The sequence below is a fragment of the Eublepharis macularius genome, chromosome 19, assembly GCF_028583425.1.
Source record: "Eublepharis macularius isolate TG4126 chromosome 19, MPM_Emac_v1.0, whole genome shotgun sequence".
NCBI classification, from domain to species: domain Eukaryota; kingdom Metazoa; phylum Chordata; class Lepidosauria; order Squamata; family Eublepharidae; genus Eublepharis; species Eublepharis macularius.
In genome coordinates, this window is record NC_072808.1 from 12,277,937 (window position 1) to 12,296,558 (window position 18,622).

The 18,622-nt window shown below is 47.8% G+C and overlaps 1 protein-coding gene across 5 annotated transcripts in view; it reads left to right on the forward strand.

Annotated features, from left to right (window-relative positions):
* The first annotated feature begins 266 nt into the window (after positions 1-266).
* Positions 267-18,622, forward strand: part of OLFM2 (olfactomedin 2) — a 227,038-nt gene continuing 208,682 nt past the window's right edge. For 4 of the 5 annotated variants that reach the window (XM_055003584.1, XM_055003585.1, XM_055003582.1 and 1 more), the window contains exon 1: positions 267-404. In XM_055003584.1, the coding sequence (XP_054859559.1) occupies positions 267-404 (138 nt within the window). Of the gene's footprint in view, positions 405-9,085; positions 9,116-18,622 lie in introns of all 5 variants that reach the window. The other variant, XM_055003586.1, reaches the window with a different exon arrangement.

Here is an 18,622-nt window from a genome sequence, read left to right on the forward strand (position 1 = left end):
AGAAGGCGCTCGCGCAGCCCCCCCCCCCGGCCCGTGGCCAGCGGCGGCGTGACGTCAGGCGGCGCGAGCGGCCGGGGCGCTTATAAGGCGGGGCGCGCGGGGCGCCGCTTCCTCGGCGCGGCAGCCTGGCCGAGAGGCGGGCGGGGGCCGGGCCGGCCGGGCGGCGAAGGGCCAGGACGGGACGAGGCGCCTCCCCGCGGCGGGGAGGAGGAGGAGGAGGAGCAGGAGGGCCGCGCCGCAGGGCCCGGGCATGAGGCGGGGGCGCGATGACCGTGCCGTTGCTGAAGATCGGCGCCGTGCTGAGCACCATGGCCATGGTCACCAACTGGATGTCCCAGACGCTGCCCTCGCTGGTGGGGCTCAACGGCACCGCCGTCTCCCAGGCCGGCACCTCCGAGAGCAGCGTGAGTCGCGCCCGGGAGAGGGTGCAGGGGGGCGGCCCGGGGTCCCCGGTTCCCTGCGCCCGTGCAAGGAGAGGCGCTTTTGAGCGGCCACGATTCCTCTTCCTCGCCTCCGACGGGGCGTTCCGCAGCAATGCTTCCTCGCTTCCGACGGGCTCCCCGTTTTCTAGGCTTTGGGGTCTCGCTTTGGGGGGCTTTCTAAAGGCAGCCGAGCTCCTCTTTGCGCCCGACCGGGTCCGCCCCGCCGGGCGTCCGCTTCTGCTTTTTCTGCCGTCAGGGATCCCGCTCGTCTGTTCCGGCTGGCGGCGCAACGTTGGGCGCTGTGGCTCTGGACAGCTGGAGCTCTTGCTCGGCTTGACGGCGCTGCCCGACCGAGCCTTGCTCTTCCGCTGCGGACCATTCCTCTGAAACCCTCCTATGCGGAGTTGCTCCGGTCTGAGCCCGTTGAAAGCAACGAACTTAGAGGGGAGGAACTCTGCGTAGGATTGCGCTGTGTTCTGTTCCAGCAGCGGGCCGTGGGGAGGGGGACATGAAAAGAGAGCCCCCGATCTTTGCCTTCCCCACCCGTCCTTCCAAATCTCCTCCGCTTCCTTTTTCTCGCGGGGTGACCTGCCCCACGCCCTGTGCTTGAGGGACCGTCGGAGCCCAATTGCGGGGAAGGAAGGGGGGGTCGAGATTCAAGACAGAGGGTGAAGAAGACAGTTTTCCGTGATGGGGCTGGATTGGGGCCACCGCTGTGGACGGGCTGGCGGAGGCCGCCCAGATCTCTCTCCAGAATGGAATCGGGTTGGTCCGGTTGCTTTTCCTTCCTGCCTGGTTTTTCCGCGGATTCGGGGCTCCTGCCTCTGCTTTTCCGAACCTGCCTGATCTCTTCCTCCTGAATCCTGTCCTCCCCCGCCCCCCCGCCCCCCCGCCCCACACACCCAGGCTTTCCTTTCCCCCCTTCGCTTTTTTCCAACCGGCTGCAGTCCACCCTCCCCGGCATTTTTCTTATTCCTTCAGAGTTTTCCAGCTTTTTACTGCCTGGTGCCGAACAACTCTGTCCTCCTTTACACTCCTGGTTCCTTGCGGCTACTGCGTTGTGGCTAGCAGTGGGGGCAGAGCCAAGATTGGGCCCCCTGCCAAGATCAGGGGTGCCAGAGCCAAGATTGCCCCCCTCCCGCCCCTGCCACCCTTCACCTTGGAGAGTGAGCCTCCATTAACCATAGCACCATAGCTGCGATGAATTTGCCCTTCTCCCTCCCTCCTTCCCCCCCCCAGGCTTCGAAAGCTCAGTTCTTCTACTCAGAGAGCGTTCCGGGAGACAAAACGTTGGGCACCCTCACCAAAGAAAGTTCAATTCTGTGTTCTTGCTCTGTGGATTGGAGGGCATCTAGGGATTTGAAGTTGCTTCGCTTGGCGCCCTGGAGGCGGGGGCGGCTCTCCCTGTGCCACCTGCAGTCTGGCTGCTTTGGGGTCTGTGCCAATAACCTCCTACAAGACAACCCAGAATGTCACCAGAATCGGATCCTGCAAAGGTGCAGCAACCTTCGCATGGCTGCCAAGGGGTTAATTCAGCGGGGTTTCTGTATTGACATCAACTAAGCACAAAGAAAGAGAAGCCGTTCTTTGCCTCCCTTTCATGCTTGTCTGACTAGGTTGCATTAGAGGAAGAAAGGTTCTTCAGTCCTTAAAGGAGCACCACTTGCTTTAATCTTGGGGGTGGGGTCTGCGAGGGACAAGGTGAGGTGTCGTCAGACTGCCTTGCGGAGCGGGCTGGAACTGACGGGTTGTGTTTGTGAAAGGGCGATCTCTCAACTGTCAAGTTCTTTCTTGCAAAGGACACATTTCTGAGGCTCATGTTGTAAAACCACTCCATTCTCTCCTGTACCCAAGTCATGTTTAATTCCTGTTCTGAGCAGGAGCGAAGGAGGGAGGAAAAAAATCAGGCGCAGCTTCAAATATCTAGATGTTCTGCAACGCAGGAAAATATAATTTCAACTTTTTCTTCTGATGGCTTCTAAAGTTGATCCACCTGGCCTTTCTCCAGCTCTGTGATAGGTTTGCATGCAATCTGGGCTGGTAACTCTAGAAGTCTGACAATAGATGGGTGCTTTGCTGGAATGATTGTAAATGCACACCTGAGAAGAGAAAAAGGTGCTCAAGATGCTATTGGAGTAACAGGTTTTCTGGCTGCAGTGAGGGGAATTGGGAGGGATTTGAGAGGGAGACCTTGACTCAGCTCAGAGGTGCTCTCGACTACAATGTTGGTGATTCATAGAACAGTTGCTGTGACGGTGGGTTGAATCCCCCCTCCCCGTGACTACCACTTAATGGCGTGAAAGAGTTGGAGAGGCAGGGCTTGGGCATAGAGGGTGTCTGTATCCCAGGGGAAGCAATCCTGTTTGCTTAATTCATGACTTTATCATAGCCTTAAACCAAAACGTGGTGTGTTGTTTTTTTTAAACTCTGGGAGGAAAAAAAAATAATGGCGTAAGCAGTTGTTCAACAGGATGAATATTGAACCGTGGAATTGGCTAGAAACATCCAGTGGATTCAAAAACACTGAATCTTAGCAAGGATGAAGTTCAGAATGGTAGTTGCTTCTTCGCAGCGCGGTGCGTGAAATTGAGCAGGGCCGGTGCCCCTCTGTTCGTGCACCCGTCAGAAAGCTAAAACCTAGAACGAGGGCCTTTAAGGAAGAAAATCTCTGATAATAAGAGGGTTTGGAGTGTTAAGTAAGCAAAGCCATGGATGCCCTGAGATGGGCAAGCCACAAAATGGCACAACCCCTTTCTTGCTTTTGGAGAATCTGGCAAGTGAAGGATCAAAAAAGCCTCCTGGAAACAAATGTAGGCATTTCTACCAAAATCAAAAAGAGTCCAGTAGCACCTTTAAGACTAACCAATTTTATTTTAGCATAAGCTTTCGAGAATCAAGTTCTCTTCGTCAGATGCATGATACAGAGACTCTGTATCAGGCATCTGACGAAGAGAACTGTGATTCTCGAAAGCTTATGCTAAAATAAAATTGGTTAGTCTTAAAGGTGCTACTGGACTCTTTTTGATTTTGCTACCACAGACTAACACGGCTAACATTTCTACCAAGAATCTTTTGAGGCAGTTGTGGGGATCTATGCCTGGCGCTACCTGTCTCAGCGGAGACATCCATCTTTCTAGGCCACAGCTGATCTATCCGCTCAAATGCTCCTCTCTCTCTGTTTTCCTTCCTCCCTGTATCCATCTGACATGAACGGAGCCAGAGCCAAGATGTCTGTTTCCACAATGGGAGGTCCAAGGTCCTGGAGGGAAAAGAATACCGCATATGTCGATTCAACGTGCTGGTTCCTTTTTCCGTAGAGGCAGAAATGGCTTTGCCTGGACCCTGAACAGGGGTCTTGGGGCATTTTCACATATGCCTTTCTGAACGGATTTTGCACATCTGGAATGTGAATGCGTAGTCTAGAATGGGCACTGTGTTTACCAGATGTCTCCCCCTACTTTCATTGCTGGTTGCTACCAGGATTGTTCATCATGCTACCGAGAGGCTCATAGGGGCTTTCCGTGTTGCATCTGCTAATGGTCTCTAGTCCCCTGGGAGAAACCTTTTGGCTTCGCTGTTTATGGAACAGCTGAAAATGTCAAGGGCACAGCAGAAGAGAGGTTCCCTTCCTGTAGGAGCTCGTCAAACACTGGGGGCTGCATCGACTCTTTGCTGGACGCTGTGCAGTCATTAAGCAGCAGCAGTCATTCATCTTCTAGATGGTCTTTTCTGCAGAGGAGAATCCATTCGCTTATGAATTGCTGCTGCGCAATAGTTCACAACAGTGCACAGCCTGGAACGAGAGCATGTAGCAGTCCTTATGGGACTGTACCACCTTCAGAAGACATGTTTGGTGGGGAAAGGGCAGGGCTTTTTTTCAGCTGGAACGTGGTGGAACGGAGTTCCGGAACCTCTTGAAAATGGTCACATGGCTGGTGGCCCCGCCCCCTGATCTCCAGAGGGGAGTTGAGATTGTCCTCCACGCTGCAGCGAGGAGGACAATCTCAACTCCCCTCTGTCTGGAGATCAGGGGGCGGGGCCACCAGCCATGTGACCATTTTCTCCGAGGGCAACCCACTGAGTTCCACCACCTCTTTTCCCAGAAAAAAAGCCCTGGGAAAGGAGTATGGAGGAGTTGCGTGCTTTGATGCTCCTTTAACCTCAAGAACTGCTTGGGGAGGGGTTCTATCTTACTCTTCTCCCTGGTGTGCTAGGTTTGCACGTAGGAGGAAGCATTCAGACGTATTCCCGGCTCCCTGCATGTTGCAGTTCCGTAGGGACTAAACTGCCCCACCCCGTACTTGACCTGGCTTTCATGCAGTCAGCAACAACTCTATTTTTCCCCCTTTTTGCACTGTTGGCTCCTGGTGGCAAGGATTTGAACGCCGTTTGTGTATATCGGGGAGGCGAGGGATAGTTATTATTTGATGTGCCTGTGGCTGAAATGGAGAACTGTAATTTGCTTCATCGGTGGAATCGGTGGGTGGTGGTTTCTCTGCCTTAATTGAGAGTTGGGTTACATGTTTGCGCCTGCCTCTGGATTTCTCATTGCTTGATTATGCTCTCTCAAAGACTTCTAGTTGAACATCTGGGTCGATTCAGTTGATAACAGAATAAATGTGTCTCAAGCGACATGTATGTTCGGTATGGAGTTAAGGCAATGATGGTCTGTTTGCATGGGCAAGCTGACTGCAATGTGGCAAATGTCATGACGAGCATGCATGTGGGAGCCACCTGGGGTGGCCAACCTCCAGGTGTGACCTGGAGATCCCCTAGAACTACAGCTGATCTACAAACTACAGAGATCAGTTCCCCCGGAGACAATGGCTGCGCTCTAATATTGCATTATACCCTGCTCAGCCCCCCTCCTCAAACCCCACCCTCTCCAAGTTCCAATCCCAAATCTCTAGGGATTTCCCAACCCAGAGTTGGCAACCTTAGAGCCAGTTCTTTTGTCTTGAGGGATTGCATGTGTGCAGCAAAGCAGGCTTGAGTTCCAGTTAGGCAGGCTGTGCAAAATCCCAGCCCTTAGCCTTATAAACGGGTTAAATGACTTGGTTAACCAAATAATCCTTTTGCCAAAAGGTGTCGACGCTGGATTTGGGTGAGAGGAGCCCCTGCCAAGGAACAACATATTCAAATAAAACATTTATGTATTGCCTCCCCATGTGTGCATGAAGCAGTTTCCATTAAGAAACATAAAATCACAATACGGTAACATAGCCAGGCTAATTGTATAGTACAAACAGCATCAAATATCTATCGATTTGTTCATTTGATTTCTGCCTGCCTTTCAGTCCAGAAGGAGTCCCAGAGTGGCTCCTGTAGAATACTAAAAGACAATTGATTTGGGGATGCTTCCAGCTGCCAATTGAACAAAGTTCTGGGGTGGTATCCCAATCTAACCCTCCCAGTACAAATTACAATTTACTGGTTGCTCCCAGCCCTTTCCTCTTGCTCTGTCTCTCGAATGGGAGAGGGCCAGTTTCCAGGCTGTGTGCTTTTTACTTTCCCCACCAACTGGCTGGTAATTTTACTGCAGATGGAGAAGCCAAGTCCTTGCCTGAGCTGAATGAAGCACTTGGGACAGCCCCTTACAAAAGAATGACTTGTTCTTTTTAGATCAAAACTGGACGTTCGTATTTATTCCTGTAATCTCTTTAATCCCTGTAACTCAGTTTTCCCGTTTCTTGTGTCACATCTGATGCAGTTACTGTGTTGCTTTTTGCCATTGTAATCTGGTAAAATGACCAAACTGAGGCTATCGTTCTTGGGTCACATCATGAGAAGACAAGATTCTCTGGAAAAGTCAATCATGCTAGGAAAAGGGGACGGCAGTCGGAAAAGAGGAAGACCTAAAACGAGGTGGCTGGACTCAATAAAAGAAGCCATGCCCTCCAGTTAAGTCTGTTAATGATAGGACGTTTTGGAGGTCTTTCCTTCATAGGGTCACCGTAGGTCGGAGGCGACTTGACGGCACATAACACACACACGCAAACACACACAATCTAGTCTTATGAAAATATTCTGTGTCTTCTACTGTTTCTATTGTATTGCGAAGTTTTGTAATCCACTCTGAGAGCCAAGCTACAAGTAACGCCTGACACGGGTTGGACACTTATCAGCTTCCCTCAAGTTTTGATGGGAAATGTAGGTGTCCTGGTCTTGCAGCTATAATGGAGAGCCAAGCTGCAAGACCAGGATGTCTACATTTCCCATCAAAACTTGAGGGAAGCTGACAAGTGTCCAACCTGTGTAAGGCATCACTTGTAGCTTGGCTCCGAGTCTCAGCAAGAAAGGTGGACTATGAATTAAGTGAATCAATGAACAGATTCCTGTTGTGGCCAGATCTCAGGGATGCAGTGCCAGGAGAAGCCAAATTCCCTTGCCAATGCCTAGATGCCAGCGCTTGCAACCCTAATACCGCCTTCGCTCTCTGGCCCACCAAACCTCCCTTGTTCATCTGCTTCTTTCTTTGCTAATAGCACCCCCTTTTGTGTTTGGCCCTGATCAAGATAATCCTCCATTCAGCCACATGAGTATGTGAAGCTGCCTTATACAGAGTCAGACCCTTACAGTAAAACCCTAAGCTCCAGTCCAAGTCTACTGCAGTCTAAGCCCATTGATTTCAATTGTTGGCTCAGACAGGCAGGAGCTCTCCAAGGTCTTAGGCTCACATCTTGGTCTCAGGCTCAGTATCAAGGTCTCAGGCTCACATCAACAAGGTCTCAGGCTCACATCACCTAGTATCTTGGTCTCAGGCTCAGTATCAGGGTCTCAGCCTCACATCACCTAGTATCTTGTCCTTTCATTTTTTAACTGGAGATGCTGGGGATCGAACCTGAGACCTGATGTTCTACCCCTGAGGTGCAGTGCCCTATGCTTCCACCTCCAGTTACTCTCAGGGTTTCCTATGTACTCCATTCCTTTATTCTGGATTGGGGCTGAAACGGCCTGGATTGGGCCTGTGATGGGTGGTGGATCACTCTCCTGTTCAGTAGCGGCCCGATCCTGACCGTTTCCAGCCCCTTTTCAGCCATTTTCAGCCCTTTTTGCCATTTTGGGCCCAATGTTGGCCCTGAATGGCCAGGATTGGGTCCAAAGCAGCCAGGATAGGTGATGACAGGGGATGTGGCATATGCAAATCAGCTATGCTAATGACACATTTCCGGCGATGGCAAGGGGCGTGGCATATGCTAATGAGTTGTGCTAATGTGTTTCTCCCGCTCTTTTTCTACGAAATGACCCCTGAATTGAACCATCGGTCCGTCAAGGTCAGCATTGTCTGCTCAGACTGGCGCCAGCTCTCCAGGTTCTCAGGCAGGGGCCTTCCACATCACCTCGTACTTGATCTTTTAGTTGGAGATACCGGGGGATTGAACTTGAGACCTTCTGTATGCAAAGCGGAGGCTCTTCCGCTGCACCATGGCCCCTTCCATGCTGCCCTTTTGTTGCCGGGTTGCACAGCAATAAGATATACGTTTGCAGAGTTGCAGAGTTTGATAATAGCGCCATAGAAATAAGTAGACAGACTTCTGTGATTCTAGGTCTGTAAAAATACTTTACTATATAATACCGTAAAAAGGGTACATTTGGTAGGAAAAACAACAAACAGTTTCTGACTACATCTTGATAGTCTCAACTAGGTACTAGAGAGAGAAGAGCTCAGACTGCATGGTCTAGTGAAGTAGTAGAAGTGTAGTAGAGGACTGAATAAAGAGCAGTAAAACCTTAGTATATGTTGCTAGCTAATTGCCCCCCAATAAACTGGCTCATCCAATAGACAATCCTGGATTCCCTCATTAAGACTAAAGACTCCCACTTTCTCTGGCGGGAAGTTCTCTTGAAGCCTAAGTGGTCCTACGCTAACTAGCTATCCAACTAAACAAACAGAACAATTTAACTCTTTCATGACTGAGCGTAGGATGCTTGCAAAAAGTCCAACACCTTTTCACTCAGCATGAGCGAAAAAGGTGATGGACAAACCAGAGCTGTGATCCTGTCTGTGGTGCCGTGTACTGCGGGCACGCAGCTGCTGTATAGCTAACAGAACGGTTCGCTGGCAGATGCTGCCATCACCTGCGCTCGCGCCAGTCATGCACACACGTTCCTTATTTATTTAGTGTCTTTCTTATCCTGCGTTACTTCCTGGTGCAGATTCAAAGAGGCCCAAGGGAAATGCAGATTACCATTTAAATAAACAAAATGCAGCGCAAAGAGCAAGCAAAGAAGCCAAAAGGTATGCAAAAACTCATATTGGGTTGGGGTCTTCTGGGTTAGTCCATCAGGGCTAACGGCTAAGGGTCTCAGCCCTGGGTATGCCCGGTGTTCAATAACTGCAACCCAAAAGAGACAGACATTCAGTTTGGATCTTGCAAGTTGGCAGCCGTCTTCCCACAGTCCCCTCTCTGGCTCTGTTGTTTGTTATGTTTGACTGTCCATTTTTCTCAGCTGCTTGCCATATGTTGTGTGTGTTTATAAACCCATTTGATATATACTATGTGCATCTCCCTTTCCTTTTCGGAGAGATTACCCGAACTGCTTGCTCTGTATTTTTTTCCTGTTGGCTGGCTAAACTGTTTAAACTAAAGAACATGTAAATTATTGGTGGTGAAGGATGCCTTCAAGCCATAGCTGACTTACGGTGACCTCCCCCCCAGAAGGGTTTTCCTGGCAAGAGACTAACAGAGGTGGTTTGCCATTGCCTGCCTCTGCAACCCTGGTCTTCATTGGAGGTCTCCCATCCAATTACTAACCAAGGCTGACCCTGCTTAGCTTCTGAGATCAGGCTCACCTGGGCTATTATTAAGTCCTCTGAAAATTGGATGTAAATCTACCTCAAACTAGTCTGTCATTTGTTTATTTTATTTGTATCCAATTTTTCTCCCCAGTGGGGAGCCAAAGTGGCATCCAACATTCTCCCCTTCTCCATTTTGTCTTCACAACAATCCTGTGAGGTAGGTTAGGATGAGAGTTTGTGGCTGGCTGAAGGTTGATGGTGGTATAGACTGCCCTCAAGTCATAGCTGTCTTATGGCGCCCCCCCCCGGTGGGGCTTTCAAGGCAAGAGACTAACAGAGGTGGTTTGCCATTGCCTGCCTCTGCACCCTGGTCTTCATTGGATGGAGGTCTCCCATCCATTTACTTACCAAGGCTGACCCTGTTTAGCTTCTGAGATCTGACGAGATCTGGCTCACATGGGCTATCCTGGTCAGGGTGGCCAAAGGTTAGACTGAGAGTTTGTGGCTGGCCAAAGATACCCAGCAAGCTTCCATGGCAGAGCAGGGATTCAAAACTGGGTTTTCCATATCCTAGTCCAACCATAACCGCTAGACCACACTGACTCAATTCTCTTCCTCCCCAGGATACATATATACCTTTCCCCCAAACTTCTGTCTCCTCTTCCTTTTCATTTCTTCTTTCTTGGGCTATCACCAATTCTGCTCTCTGCCCTTTGCCTTCTGTGTGGGGCTCCCTCCCCTGTAGCAGACATACTTTCCAGGATCTCCTTCTAGTACTTGGCTTTCCCTTGTTGGAGCCCATCATGCAACTTTCCTTTCCCTTCCAGAAGTTGGATTGCAAGCTAATGAAGTTCCCTGAGCAATTGAACATTCCAGGCCATTCCACTAGCTCAGCCCATCAGTATGTGAACTGCCGCTGCTGCAAGTGAAAAGCAGTATAGGTATTCAATATCCAATTGGAATGACAATAAGCCGGCTAAAAAGCTAAATGGATGCTGAAATCTTTCTCCATCGTAACAGCATTTTATGTCACCTTCTATACACACAGTTATTAATCATCCCGTTTAAATTAAAAACAGACTTGGAAGCAGTCCCCAACATGTAATTTCTAATTTGCACGCAGCATCCATGAGACCCATTGCATCTTTTGCTTCCAACTTTGCTGACATTTACACCTGCTATTGAGGAAATGAATGAAACTGATACCTTACTGCTTGCTAGAGATGGGCACGAACTGGAAAAAAACGAACCATGCGGTTTGTGGTTTGTCGCATTTCATGAACCACGAACTTGCATGAACCTGCCCCGGTTTGCAAACCGGTTTGTTTGGTTCATGAAACGTCACATCCAGGTCAGCAAATTGTCACTTCCAGGCCAGCAGAAGGTCTGCAGGAAGTCCATCCCCTGTTGCCTAAGAAACTGATTGATCGGTGCCAGGCTGTCTGCAGTGACAAACCAAAAAACGAACCAAACGAACCAGCATAAAGTTCATGGCGGTTCGTCAGAAATGGGCTTTGATGAACTGTCGGTTTGCAAACCACGAACCGGCCTGGTTCGTCATGAACTTTGGTTCATATTTCAGTTTGTGCCCATCTCTACTGCTCGCTATCTTCTGTTAAACTGCACTAGTATAGTATGGAGAGCTTCTTTAGATGCAATAGCTCTGTAAGATGCAGTGCTTCCTTCCCAGACAGACAGACAGACAGACAGGATGGGAGGGGAATCTTGGGGAATGTTTCTGCCAACATCATAAGATCTGGGCTGAGCTGCTGTTTCTCTTCCTGTTGCAGGCATTGAAGCCTGGGCTTAACCTGTAGAACTCCAGGCATAAACCAAAGGGCTCTTGGCCTTTGGATTTTAGCCTGTAGCTTTCAGCCTGCAGCACTGACTGACTGGCCTGGTAGACGTAGGACTAGCTTGGGAGTTAGAATTTTATTGTATACTTTTGTTCTTGGTGGTTTGTTTGTCTAAATTTATATTTATGCCCTGATTTTTATGCTTCTTGGTAAGCCCCTTGCAACCCCCAGTGGGGAGAAAAACAGAACAGAAATAAATAACTCCCGACTGATGGATCGATGGAGAAACAAAGTTGTGAAAGGCATACATTAAACAAGGAGATGCTGGTGTCAAAAGAGGCAGAGGGCAACACAAAAATGAAAAATCGCTTGTTCAGTTTGCAGAAAATGAAGTCTGAAATAGGGATTTTGTCAAGGGGGAGGGTTGAAACAGCAAAGATGAGAATTAGAAACAATCTCTAGTCAAAACCAAGATCTTGGAAGTCAGTGAAGCTCTTGATCCTGGCAGAATGTGTTCTTTCCTGACTGGCCAGTTCCGGTCCCTTTTCCATGTGCCATATTCCAAAGTGTCAGCATATTCTTCAAAGGAAGCCTTGGACAACACAGGTACAAACAGAAATACGAACCAAATTTCATCCTGAACTGGGTCAGTTTGTGGTTTGTGAATTGGCGGTTCGTCAGAGCTCATTTCTGACAAACTTTAGGCCAGTTCGTTTGATTCGTTTTTCGGTTAGTCACTGCAGACAGTCTGGCGCCGATCAATCAGTTTCCTAGGCAACCGGGGATGGGCTTTCTGCAATAGAGCTGTGCACCCTGCCGCTTTTCAGCTTATGGGAGGGGAATTCCCCCATCAGCTGAAAAAAGCTGTCGGCTTGAAAACAGCAACATTTTTCTTGCGAGGGAAGAAAAGTGTTTCTGTTTTCAAACTCTCGCCCTTTTTTCAGCTGAGGGGAGGAGAATCCTCACATCAGCTGAGGTCCTTTTCACACTGCAATGTTATTTGTTTTTCAGTATCTGTTCTGTATCCCAGATTTGCAGGTGTTTGCTTATTCCCTGCAAAGAAAGTGGCAGGAAATCTGGGAGGGCATGAAGCAGCAGCTTCCCTGCCATTTTGTTTCCAAAGGGCTGTGCAAAACGCTTGTTTTTTTTCCTCCTTGGCAGAAGCCTGAAACATACCTGGGAGAGAGGGGAAAGCAGCTATTTAATCCTTTCCTGGCTTTTAAAGCCAGGAGGAATGTGCAGTAATGTTCCTATGTTACAACATTACAACCCATTCTTGCCTTTGGGGAAAAAAAAGATTGTGTGTGTATACCTCAAGGGTGGAAGGGAAAACCAGCTATTTAACCCTTTCCTGGCCCTGAAAACATAGGAAGCAGAACAGATACTGAAACAGTTTAAAGTCCCAGTGTGAAAAGGACCTCAGCTGATGAGAGGCGGATATCCCTCCCCTCAGCTGTAAAAAGCAGCAGGTGTTTGAAAGCAGCAACGCTTTTCTTGCTTTGCAAGAAATGTGTTGCTACTTTCAAGCTGACAGCTTTTTTCAGCTAATGAGGGATCCCCCCTCCCATCAGCTGAAAAGTGGTAGCTTTTAAAAGGGGGAAATCGGAAGCACACACCCCTATTCTGCAGACCTTCTGCTGCCCCGGAAGTGACATTTTCACGAACCAAATGAACCGGTTCGTGAACCAGGGCAACTTTGTGAAATGTAACCCCTAAGATATGTCATGAGAAGACAAGCTGGTTTGTTTACAGGCCAAATCATCTTCCTGCCATTTCCGCCTTCTCCTTCAAAGGACAAGCAGGCTGCTGTGTTTTGCTATGAGTGGGCTGTGTTTATGTGTGGCAGGTATATTAATCCTCCTCTGCACATTGGTTTTTAAAGGCACATCTTCAACATATTTTATTCTATGGAACAGTGAGTGCTTATCGTGCTTTAAATACTATTTTTGGGCAGTGTATAAATTGTGGGAAGTGGACACGGTTTAAAAAGTGAATTGAATTATCGCATGCTTCCTGGGGCCTTGTTTTGGCTGGAGCTTTTCTTTATTAGCAGTTCTGAATACAGAGAAAGTTTCTGTAGGTTAATGCCAAAAGTAATTTGAAGCGATTGCAAAAGTAATTGAGAGACAGTGTTGTGTAGTGGTTAGAGCGTCACATTAGGAGCATTTGGGGTCCTCCTTGGGAGAAAAAAAGTAGAATATACATAAAATGAACATGGTGCAAAAAGGACCACACCTAGCATCTGTGAGTAGGCTATCACAGCTAGAATTGCCCTGTCCCCTGAAATGCTTTTCAGTGGGTTATGTTCACATGTGCGGCTGGTGTCCTTCAGTTATGAGCAACAATGCAGAAGCATGTTTGTAGCAGCCTTGAGTTGTTGGGAACATCTTTTTGCTCATGGTATGGATTTTTGTTTTGTAATGTTCTTTCTTGGCAGAATGCAATGTGGACTCTGCAGTCGCCTATTACCCACAAAGCAAAATTACTCGAGCTGCAAGCTTGAATCAGTTTTAATTGCCAGGTTAATCAACTAAAGCATGTGTTGATTGGGTTAACGGGGGAAGGTGTTGAAGGTTAAGATTGTATGGGCATCCTTTAATTCCAGAAATCATTTTTTGGCTCTGGTGCTGTTGCTGTAATTGGGAATGAAAAACAAAAGTTGGCTTCATTTTATAACCGTGGTTCAGTTCAGACATTGTACTCAGCTGTGACTTAATTAAACTACTCATGGTTTGTGTGATTGTGTGAATGTATACCACACCATGATCTACTAGTTATGATCCATCAAGCGTTGACTTACTTATCTCAGTTAGCTATAACTATGGGTGGAAATACACGTTAGCTATAACTATGGGTGGAAATACACCTAGGGGTGTTCAAGTGAACCTTATTTCAGGTGTTTCCCCTCCAACTTCTCATGCACTTGCTCGCACAGTCACACGTCAGCTTGCTCCATGTGAATACATTCACACGTTCAATATCAATTCCTCCTTAGCTGCTAAATGTTATCCCAGTTTCCCCCACTTCCATTCATTGAAATGCTGATCTTGACAATTTCTCAAGATTGTTACTCGTCCCTCTGGATTCACTTGCTGATGCAATCACAGAATGGGAGCTCCTGTGAAAGCAGCATTCACATGCACCGAGCAAGAATGTGCATATAAAATCCTGCACTTGAGCATCTGCAGGTAATTTGCAATGTATATTTCCACTCTATGATTTCATGTGATGTCTGAATGTAGACTTCCTAACTTAAGAGAGAACCGTGTCTGATTTTCCACTCCTCCACTTGAAGCCAGCTGGGTGACCTTGAGTCAGTCTCAGCTCTTCAGAGTTCTCTCAGCCCCACCCACCTCACAGGGTGAATTGTTGGGGGGATAACAATAACATATTTTGTAAACCGTTCTGAGTGGGTGTTAAGTCATCCTGAAGGGCGTATATAAATCGAATATTGTTGTTGTTAATATTAATCCTGGTTTAATTATGGCTTATTCCCCATCGACAACAATTCAGGCTACAAGGAAGAGGACATGAAACCAGCATTTGTCATAGTCAACCAGGATTCAGGTGATCATCTGGAAACTCAATCCTGGTTTCACAAACTAAACCAGAGTTCAAACAACCCATGGAATTGGGTGATGTCTGAACAGAGCCAAAGAGAGGCAGTGCTCTGTGGATAAACTGAAAATCATCTTGCATTTCATTCTTTCTGCCCAGGAGACATCTGTGCTGAAGTATGTAAATATGTAAATATGAACTATAAATATGAACTTATGTAATATGTAAATGGGAACTTAATCAACCACTTAGGTGATTAAGAGCGAGCTGATTGACGAGTGCGTTGCTTTGATAGGACTGTCCATCAAAAGTTTTATCTTGCCGGATAGTTCGGCTGCTCAGAATGGATCTCTGTGCTATAGAAACATCTTCCCGTTTCTGATGCCACGTCAGAACAGGCCACGCTAACAGGGTGATGTTGATTTTTGAGTACTTTATTTGCAAGGACTTCCCTGTTATTGACCCTTAACCTTTTGAAAGGGAGAAGGAAAGGTGCCACCACTCGTCGCACGGGGGAGTCTTTCCTTCTCCCTTTCAAAATGCTAGAATTAATGATGCTGCAACCAGGGCTCACATTGGGAACGCAGTTCTGGCAGTTCCCCAAAGAGGTCACATGTCAGGTGCCCCGCCCACCTGACTCTCAGCTATTTTGGGCCTGCTTCGACCTGGATTGGGGCTGAAACAGCCCAGATCGGGCCTCTGACTGGTGGTGGATCGCTCTCCCACTGAGCAGCGGCCTGATCCTGACCATTTTGGGCCCCTTTTCGGCCACTTTCAGCCCCTTTTTGCCATTTTGGGTCACAAAGTGATCGTGAACAGGAGCGCCGATCCTTCTAGCATTACGTTTTGTAGGAAATGTGGTTCTCCTGGGAGGAAGTGGACCCGCTTGCATACAAGGGGGGATCCAACCATTCTCCAAGGAGCCTTCCTCCAGCTGAAGAAGAAGAAGAAGTAGTAGTAGTCTTGGAGCAGCTTGCAATCACCTTCCCTTTCTCTCCCCACAACAGACACCCTGTGAGGTGGGTGGGGCTGAGAGAGCTGGCTTCAAATGGGGGAAGTGAGGAATCAAACCTGGCTCCCCAGATTAGACTCCTGCTGCTCTTAACCACTACACTAAACTGGCTCTCAATAATATTTGATTTATATACCGCCCTTCAGGACAACTTAACTCCCATTCAGGGCAGTTTACAAAGTGTGTTATGATTATCCTCATGACAATCACCCTGTGAGGTGGGTGGGGCTGAGAGAGCTCTGAGAGAGCTGTGACTGACCCAAGGTCACCCAGCTGGCTTCAAGCGGAGGAGCAGGAAATCCTACTCAGCTGTCCAGATTCGAGTCCTGCTCTCCTACACCGAAGTGGCTCTCTTTAAGGAATCTTCCCCCAACTTAACTGAATATTCCTCCTGTGGAAGAGTCACTTAAATTGGGGGGAGGCTCCTTAGATTGGATTAAAGCTTCAAACTTGGGCCCAAAGGATATGCAGAGTATATATATTTAAAGAAATAAGGGTTGCTAGCCTCCAGGTGGTATGAAAAAATGAATCACGAGAACAAACTATCCCCCCCCCCCCCAACCCTATAGTGCCGGCTGGAGATCTCCTGGAATTACATCTAATCTCCAGGTCATAGAGGTCAGTTCCCCCGGAGAAAATGGCTGCTTTGGAGGGTGGACTCTGTGGCATTCTACCCCACTGAGGTCCCTCTCCTTCCTAAACCCCACCCTCTCCAAGCTCCACTCCCTAAATCCCCAGGAATTTCACAGTCGGGAGCCTCGTCAGAGGATAGGGGTAAGATCCACCCCACAACCTGTTGTGCAGTACTGAAGCTTTGCCTATTTTCTAAAGAGGATTTGAATCGCTTGTTTGCTGCTCCAGGCCTTTGGGATGGAGACATGGTATTTAGTCAGATAACTGGACTTGCAGCCGACTCTTTTGGGTTTTTCTCTGGTTAGTGCAAAGCTTCAGCCCGAGGTATCTTTGCTGCAGAGCAAGATCTGGTGTGGATCAATTATGTATAACCGCTGACTTCCATGGAGTAAATTGCTGGCAGAGCTGGAGAGAAATCTGTGATTCAGATTTGGATCCTGGCTCACTTAGGCCAGCATTCAGATTCAAATGTGCTTCCTTTGGGCGTCGTCAGATTCAAATGGAGCTGAAATGGCTGTGATTTTGAATGGATCTGAATTCAGATGAGTTAATGTGAATGTCGATAAACTGCATTAATGCAACAATTCCTTCACTTCAGGCAATCCCGTTTCCATTGATTATTTCCCCTCCTCAAATGGCATGATTTTTAGATTACAGGGTGCGGAACACAAGAGAAAGACTTACACTTTCCTACAAGCAAAAGGTCTCTGAACAGGTTGAAAGGTTGGTCCTGCCCAGGAAGGGTGCAGCCTAGGAATAGCTGACATTTTGCATACCATTTCTATTTATCTCAAATTGAAAAAACTGCAGAAAAAGACAAGGTTGGAGATGCTTCCATGGATCCAGAAACTGGTTCTGACATGCGTTTCAGCCCAAGGCAGAACGTCTTCCATCTCTAGTAATTGTCAGGTAGGCCTGTTATATGGCATCAGTACTAGACAGAATGCTAATGTGTTGTGAGAAATACATTGGAGGCTTTGGGGAGTCCAAAGTGCTTACCCACATTTGAGGTTCCCTGCTGTGCCTCTGCATGAATTGTGTGCATCAGTGATTCAGCCGCTTCTCTGTGTCTGGAGCGAGTGAGCCATTCTGTCAACCACAATACAGAGATTCAGAAGGATTCATTAGCTCTGCATCCACATTGGCTGAATCCACATTACCTCCACGCGTCCCGGTGTTGCACTAAACGTTCGCTAAACACCCGGAAGTATAGCGTCTTTCAAGCGCGACTTCTGAATCGCACTAAAAAGACGCTATACTTCCGGGTGTTTAGTGAACATTTAGTGCAACACCGGGACGCGTGGAGGTAATGTGGATTCAGCCTATGATTAGTTACCAGGAGCCTTGGCATGTTAGCTTAGCTTGCTAGCTTCTAATCGAGCTTCACGCCCAGAACTCAGTTAAAACCTACACACGTATGAATATCTGTAGACAACCTTTCTTCAGTCAAATCATACACATTTCCAGAATAAAACACAGACAAATGCTATTTCATACAAGTTGCTGAGATTCTATCACAATTTATTAATTTCAAGCTTGTATCCACCTTCTATTGTGTGTTCTGCTCTAATACATCATGCACCCGGTCTCTTTTAAAAATTAAAGTTTAGACTGTCAGTTTCAGTAACTGTATCTCTTAGGGTTGCCAGCCTCCAGGTAGTGGCTGGAGATCTCCTGGAATTACAACTGGTCTCCAGGCCACAGAGATCAGTTCACCTGGAGAAAATGGCTACTTTGGGGGGTGGACTCTATGGAATTATGCCATGCCGAGGTCCTTTCCTTCCTCAAACTGCACTTTCTCCAGGTTTCACCCCCCAGATCTCCAGGAATTTCCCAACTTGGAGCTGGCAACCCTAGTATCTCTTGATAGTTATGTGTGCACACATGCGTTTCCATTTTTTTTAAAAGATGGCAGCTCTGTTGGCCTCTAGCAAAATCTAAAACCCATGCAATCCCTTTTTTAAAGACCAATACTGGAGTCTTAATAAAATATATGGGGTTTTGGAGAATAATTGTTTAGCTTCCCTATTGTTACAGAATGCAAGGGACAGCTGTTTTCCACATCTGCTGAACAACTACAGAGGTTTATATGCTGCCATTCAAATGGTGGTGGAGGAAAGTGCTGTCAAGTCATAGCTGGCTTATGGTGACCCCTGGTGAGGTTTTCAAGGCAAGAGACTAACAGAAGTGGTTTGCCATTGCCTGCCTCTACAACCCTGGTCTTCATTGGAGGTCTCCCATCTAATTACTAACCAAGGCCAAACCTGCTTAGCTTCTGAGATCTGATGAGATCAGGCCCACCTGGACTATCCAGGTCAAGACAAATGAAACCCTGCCCTCAAGTCATAACTGACTTATTGCAACCCTTGGTGGGGTTTTCAAGGCAAGAGACTAACAGAGGTGGTTGGCCATTGCCTGCCTCTACAACCCTGGTCTTCATTGGAGGTCTCCCATCTAATTA